General features: G+C 41.7%; 2 protein-coding genes across 2 annotated transcripts; one reads left to right on the forward strand and one right to left on the reverse strand.

Moving 5' to 3' along the window:
• The first annotated feature begins 2246 nt into the window (after positions 1–2246).
• On the forward strand, positions 2247–3186 carry LOC118975231 (olfactory receptor 958-like). The gene is given in 3 exon segments (XM_037029060.1): positions 2247–2760; positions 2763–2858; positions 2861–3186. Coding segments are annotated over 3 exon segments (936 nt in total).
• Positions 3187–6247: 3061 nt separating this feature from the next.
• LOC118975236 (olfactory receptor 8D1-like) lies at positions 6248–7188 on the reverse strand. Its single transcript, XM_037029071.1, is given in 2 exon segments — positions 6248–7020; positions 7023–7188. Coding segments are annotated over 2 exon segments (939 nt in total).
• Positions 7189–7492: the final 304 nt, after the last annotated feature.

Genomic DNA, 7492 nt, shown 5'->3' on the forward strand with positions numbered 1-7492 from the left:
CTGCTGGACATTAGCCCCCCCCAGTACGCACTTACATTACTGGAAGTTTGCACCCTTTGACCAGCATCACCCTGTCTCCTACTTTCCCAACCCCAGCCCTGCTGATCACTGATTCACTCTGTTTCTTTGAGATGAATTTTGAAAAGATTTCACAGATTAATAAGATTATGTAGTGTTTGTCTTTCTCTGACCTACACCACTTAGCATAATACCCTTAATGTTTTTTAAAGTTATGGTGAATGGCAGAACTTCCTTTTTCTTTTTTTCTCTTTCATGAATATATAAAATCTCTCACATTTTCTTAATCCATTCATCCACCCATGGATACTTAGATTCTTTGTATACCTTGGCTATTATAAAAATGTTGCAATAAATATCAGGGTGCAGCTATCTCTTTGAAATATGGATATTTTATCTCTTTAGATATATACCCAGAAGTGGATTGCTGAATCATATGGTAGTTTAGTTTTTAATTTTTTGAGGAACCTACATACTGTTTTCAACAGTGGATATACCAAATTTCATTCCCAACAGTGCACACATTCCCTTTTCTCTTTATCCTTGCTAGGCACTTACTAGTTCTTGTTTACTGATTCTAATAGCTGTGAAGTGATGTCTTTTATTGTGGCTTCAATTTGTGTTTTCCTTACCTATTAATGATGTCAAACACCTTTTCATGTACCTGGAGGCCATTTGTGTTTTCTCAGTGACTGACCTTATCCACAGGATATTTTTGTACAAAAATATTTTGTATGTACATTTGTGCAATGCCAAATAAGATTCTTCCCACTCAATTAGTTAAACTGAAATAATTAGAAAAGATAATCTAACATTTCTTTTTTACTCAGATCAGGAAAACAATGTATAATATCTCTAACTCTTTTAGTAAAGGATAATTTATTACCATTTTAGACAGGTTGTTTTACCAATGTCTCCTAGTAAAAAACTGTTATGTGTTGATATTGGCATGAACTTCAAGGCAAACAGGAGGGGATTTCATGATTAGAGGAAGGTCATACTGGAAAGAATACAGAATGTATGGCATGACAGTCCAAACTCACAAAGATGCTTTGATAAGCTGCTGTGATAGGTGAATACTAAAATTCAGTCTGCAGTTGTGAAACTGGACACCTATAAACTAAATATGAAAGGATCTGTGCTTTTGTAGAAGCAAAATAAAACAAAGAATGGTTCCAGTACTCAATAGCAGAAACCAGTGTGAAAAGCCTCTTTGTAGTTTTATGTATTGTAAAGTTCAATTTTGTACTACAGTATTCTGGAAGTTGATTTGAAGGTTCATGAGATGCTTAAGTGCACTGACAAACAGAGTGAGGATTGCATTGGTAACATTTCTTGTTGTGTAACTGTCTGGAGTGTTGAACACTGGTAGACAAAAGGAATAGAGTTAATACAAGAATTGTCAGGGAGGAACTCAATGGCAACACCCAACATAATATACAGATGACATGTTATAGAATTGTATACTTGAAACCTATATGATTTTATTAACTAATGCCACCCCAATAAATTCAATAAAAATTAATAAAATAAAAAGGAAAGCTTATGAAGAAATATAAATTAAAAATGAATAATTGAGGTACATTGTGTTTTTAAGGTCCTTTCAGTTTAGAGAATATATTAATATGTGTCTTATCTGTATTTTTGTAGTTCTTTTTCTCTCCTTTTCTAATTATATTACAGTGAATTTGGAATCTTTGGGTCTCCATCCTACTTTTGCCATACATTGCATGTTAAAAGTTGCATGTTTTTTAACTTCCTCAAATTATAATTTCTTCATTACCTATAAAAATGGAAAACTTTATCTATCTTATAGAATGTTATTAAGGCTTAACTAGAATATTATGAAAATAAGATATAATCAATAAATTTGTTTCATCTATTTTGTTTTCCTTTTTTTCTTTGTTTTTCCTGTCTTTTTCAATCCTCAGTGCTTTTACTCGCTTTGTCATTTTCTCTTATCTATCTAATAATAGTAAAATAATACCTGTCCATATACCAGTCAAGTAGTCTGCATGCAGTCCTCACCCCAGAGATCAACCTTCTTCTTTGGCACTTGCTGCTCCTGCAGTCTGAGTCACAACAAACATTATCCTTTTAGTAATAGAGTTTGTCATTGTCATTTAAAAAAAATGAATCTACTGGTAACAAGGAGTGGTTTTTGGTGCATTGGGTCACTAACTTACTGTCTTTTTTATTATCCTTTCCAGAATGAAAATCAAACTTCTATGGAGATAAAGAATCACTCTTTGGTTACAGAGTTCCTCCTGTTGGGCATTCCACACACAGAGGGTCAGGAAACTCTGCTCTTTTTGGTCTTCTTGATCTTCTACTTCTGCACTCTACTAGGAAATCTACTCATCTTTTTGGCTGTCATGTCTGAGTCCAGCCTCCACACTCCCATGTACTTCTTTCTTTGTAACCTTTCTGTGTTAGACATCAGTTTCTCTTTTGTGAGCACCCCAAAGATGTTGGCTAACCTGCTGCTGAGGAACCAAGTCATCTCCTTGGGTGGCTGCATGTCCCAGGTCTTTTTTTATCACTTCCTAGGCAGTGCTAAGTGCTGGCTCTACACAGTAATGGCTTATGACCGATTTGCTGCCGTCTGCCACCCACTGCATTACACCATCATCATGAACTGCTGGGTGTGTGCCCTGCTGGCTGTTGGCACCTGGCCCACTAGCTTTTTTCACGCCACAGTTCTTACTACACTGACCTTCCAAATACCATATTGTGGGTCTAATAGGTAAACTATTTCTTCTGTGACATCTTTTCTGTAGTCAGGTTGGCCTGCGGTAACATCTTGATTATTGAGACAGTGAGCTTCACCAACATTGGCCTGTGCCCATGGTATGTTTCCTCCTCATCCTTGCCTCCTACATCCGCATCATCCTTGCAATCCTCCAGATGCGATCTGCTGGAGGGAGATGCAAGGCAGCATCTACCTGTGTTCCCCACATCTCCGTGGTAACATTGTTTTTTGGGCACCGTGCCCTCATCTATACCCAGCCATCTTTGAGTGAGGTGCTGGTAACCCCAGTGCAGATCTTTGGCAATGTGGTCACCTCCATGTTAAACCCCACAATCTACACTCTGAGAAACAAAGATGTCAAAGGAGCCCTGAAGAAACTTGCTGGGGGCCAGATTGTTTCATCAGGAGATAACTAGTCTACTTGTGAGTGAAGATGATTGTTTAATTCCCCATCTGTTTGTTAAAGTAATTTTTAAACATGTATCCATGGCAGTTGTAAAGATGTTACTTCAATAAAGGCATCTGGGAAGCAATTCTACTTGATAAAAATCTGTGATATTGTCCCCATTCCATAGACCAGAGATGAGCAAATACTTTCTCTAAATGCCCAGATAGTAATTATTTTAGGTTTTGAGGACTATATCATTCCTCTTACAAATATTGCACACTGCTATGGTGGCATAAAAACAGTCCTAGAAAATACTTGAACAAATGGACAAAGCTTGTTTCAATAAAATTTCATTTACACAAATATGCAGCAGGCAGGATATTCCCCAGAGGCCATAGGTTGCTGGCTTTTGACACAGAGACTAGTTAAATTTGAAACACTTTTTTCAAGGCTATATTGAAAGAGTGAACTTTGATGAGGGCACAAGTTAAACTATTGATCAAGGGAAGTCCGTGAAGAGACGGATGTTAAGGAACACAGTGAGCACTCTCAAAGGAGACATTCTAGTCATCTCAAGCATACCTAGTGAGGACCTCTCCTTACAGCAGGTCCACCTGGACATATCCATGTTAATGCTCAGGTATGTATTGACATGTCTGGTCCTTGTGTTCGGGAACCACTCTGGCTCTGTTGCTCTGGGTTCTACAGTGTTGCCTGCCACCAATAAGAACTATGACTCCTAATGCCAGAGTCTTATGAAAAGGAAAGGAACTATTTATTCAGAAGTTATATAGGTTTAGAATAATGGTGGAATGGGGCCATTAAATCCCACACCCTTTAGAAACAAAAAATACCCACCAACCCATAGTCCTGCCTCCCCTTGCCAAACCAGGCCAGACAGAGGCATGCCTTTCAGGATAAGAAATAGAAGTCTGTAGCTCAGCTGGGAAGATTCCCATCAGTATTCCAGCTTCTTCCAGTCTGTGCACAGCTAGGCTCCTGTTCTTAACCCAACACCGCATTCTAATGGTGAGCTGGCAGGGGTCCTTCTACATCCTTTCAAACCATGTGCCCAAGACCACACACTGCTGCTACATGGTCAAGAGGCTTCTCCTTTCCAAGCTGCCTGGTTAAGTCCTAGCATGGCTGCCAGGCTTGGGTTTAAATACCAGCATGGATCTTCCTCTGTAACCCCATTTCTTACTCCTTCAAAAAGGGTTACACCTGCCAGTACTCTGGTCTCTTCTCCCTTTTTCAGCTGCCACTGTTAGTCCTGGCAGGTGTGAACCCATGATGTAGTATAACAAGGTGTAGCCAGGCCCCCCAGCAAAGGGGGATTTGTAAAAGGGTCCAGAACTTGGGATGTCCAGGAAATATTGAAAATATAGGATGTCCTCACCCTCACAAGTCTGACTGGGGGATGGAACACATGGAGCAGGGCCATTGAGAGTTATTTTGCATATCAACTGTTTTGCAAATAACCACAAAAATGGCTATTTAATGTATCTATAACAGCTGGTTAGTTTCATACATATGTTAAGTAGCTGTGGCCATGCTTTGAGCCAGGGAGATGGGAGTGACTTTGACCCATGATGTAACTGGGAAGCAGCTCCCCTGGTCAGAGCACCTGTGTGAGAGCTTGAGCCAGTTTGCTCCACATCACGGGGCCATGACTGCCTGGACTTACTATGGCAACTCAGAAAGGCTGGAAAAATATGGGAGTGCTGGCAAGTACAGTCAATTGTGGGAGAAGTCAGAAATGGGATTGCAGAGGAAGATTCCTGCCAGGATTTAAACCTATGCATGGCAGCCATGTAGTACAAACCACTGGTTTTGTGTAGAAACATGTGGTTTTGGGGGTTAACTCTGTAACTCTGTGGGTTTGGGGCTCCCTTAACCATGGGGCTTAGGAAGCAGGAAAGCAAGATGTAGCAGCCATACCTCTCTTAGCCATTTAGAAGAATGCAGGAGACACATTGCAGGAAGGAAAGGGGTGAGAGGACTCTCTGGGGGGCCAGGAGGAAGGACCACATGGGTTTGGATGGAGAACTGGAGATCAAAGAGACACAGCTGTTGGTGCTGAGAACTGCAGAGGCCTGCCAGCTGCGCACAATTACTGGGAAAAATTGTGGGTTGGATGAGCCATGGACTCTCATTTTTCTCCTGAAATACAGTATCTCTGACTGGCCTGATTGGGCAAAGCAGGGAAAGAAAGACTGTGTGTGTTTGTGAGTGGTTTAAGGGACTTTGGGATTTTAGAGGAGACATTAAGTCATTACTCTAAACCTGTATAACCTTTGAATAAATAGTTCCTTTCCTTTTTACAAGACTCTGGCATTGAAAGCCATAATTCCTAAGGGTAATGGGTAAGATGAACCTAGTATAGAGGGACCCTAGGAGAGAGCGGGGTCCATTCAGTAACAGTATCTTGTTCCCACCCCCGACATGTCCATTCTGTAACAAGAGGAGCTGCCTCCAAGCCTCTCTCACAGGCACAGCAAGCCCCTCCAGTGACAGCAAAGAGTTAGAGTCGTGCCCATCTCCCTGGCTTCCAGCATGGCAGGCACAGCTACCTAACATTACTAAAACACTGGCCAAGTTCTTTAGATATGGCCCTGCTGTTCTTTCCCTTTCCCCTGCCAGGTCATGGAGGCGTTGGGATTTTTTCTCTATATTCCTGGGGGAGGGGTTTCTCTAGTTTGCAGAGACCCCTAGCCAAAACACCCCAAGTTCTGGACCTCATTCCACACCTATTATACTTGTACTAGAGATAAATTTGTGTCCAACTTTTTAGGCATGATATAAATGGTCATTACTGTTACTCATAATAGCAATCTTCTCAGAAGTTGCTCAGCTTCCCTCTGTCAGTAGCAATTCCATCCATAAAACAGCACAAAGATAGGTTAGGCACCTTGCAATGTTCTTTTGACAGTTTCCAAGCTCTGTTACATGGTCTAGTTATTTTATCTGAGCGTAGCAGAGTACGAGACAGAGTGGCTCTCCTCCTGATGCTTTTAGTATGACTGCTGAACGGCGAAGGACATTATGAACACAAACATATTTTCATTAAAACTACTTATTTCTCTTGACTATAAATTCCCAGCAGCAAAACATTTCTTAACCAAAAGCTTCCTCAGTGCTTCCTTCACATCCTTACTCCTCAGACTATATATTAGAGAGCTCAGCATGGGGCTCATTCTGGTGTAAAATGCTGAGGAGGCCTTCTCCTGTTCTAGGGAGTTACTGGAAGGGGGCTTGAAATACACGAATGTGACAGACACAAAGAAGACCCCCACAGCCACAAGATCAGGGTTGCAAGTTCTGAAAGCTTTGGACTGGCCCTCTGAGGCCTCAATGTGAAGGATGCTGGAGAAGATGAAGGCATAGGAAATGAAGAAAGCTAGGGTGGGGACCAAGGTGTTAAGCCCCACAATGACAAAAAGCAGAAGCTCACTGAGGTGTGTACTGGAGTAGGGAAGGTTGAAGAGAGGAAGGATATCACAGAAGTAATGGCTGATGAGGTGGGACTTGCAGAAGGACAGTTTCATTATGGCATGGGTATGGGACAAGGCAGAGAGAAAGCCCAGGATAAAGGCAACCAGGCAGCAGACCCAAGAGGATGTGACCACACTGTAGAGCAGCAGGTTGCAGGTGGCGGCATAGTGGTCATATGTCATCACAGTCAGGAGGTGACCTTCAGACACCACAAAGACCATAAAGAAAAAGAGCTGTGTCATACACTCAAGATAAAGGATCATATTCTTCTTCCTCCCTAGAAAGTTCACTAGCATTTTGGGGGTAATGACCAAAGAGTAGCAGAGATTGATGAAGGACAAGCTGCTGAGGAAGTAGTACATGGGGTGTGGAGCAGAGAGCTGACAGCAATCAGTAGGGCCAAGGCCAAGTTCCCCATTCCTGTCACCACAGAGATGTCCAGGAACAGGAGGAAGAGAGGCAGTTGGAGCTCTGGCTGCTGAGTCAAACCCACGAAAATGAACAGGGTGGCTGTGAGATGATTTCCTGTGACCATTCTTTGGTGATTTCTGTGGAACGTTATGTAAGAAATATATCAAAATGGATCTTCACCTTCCAGATGAAACCAGAACTACATAAGGGAGGTGGCTGGGAAGAGTGGCACTTTCTAAAACATCCCAAGCCTCCTCCAAGTGGGTCCCAGGATTTCCATCACACATGTACACACAAGTGTTCCTTGTCTGGTTAAGAAACGCTAACCAGGGAAATCAAAGCCCCTTTTGTGGCAAAGATTTCTATCAGCCAAGAGCTGCTTGCTGATAGTTAAACAGAAGAAAAGAATCATTAAGATTCTAATTACT

Source organism: Sturnira hondurensis, unplaced genomic scaffold (assembly GCF_014824575.4).
Source record: "Sturnira hondurensis isolate 20B ecotype Veracruz unplaced genomic scaffold, ASM1482457v3 Scaffold0020184, whole genome shotgun sequence".
Classification (NCBI taxonomy): Eukaryota; Metazoa; Chordata; class Mammalia; order Chiroptera; family Phyllostomidae; genus Sturnira; species Sturnira hondurensis.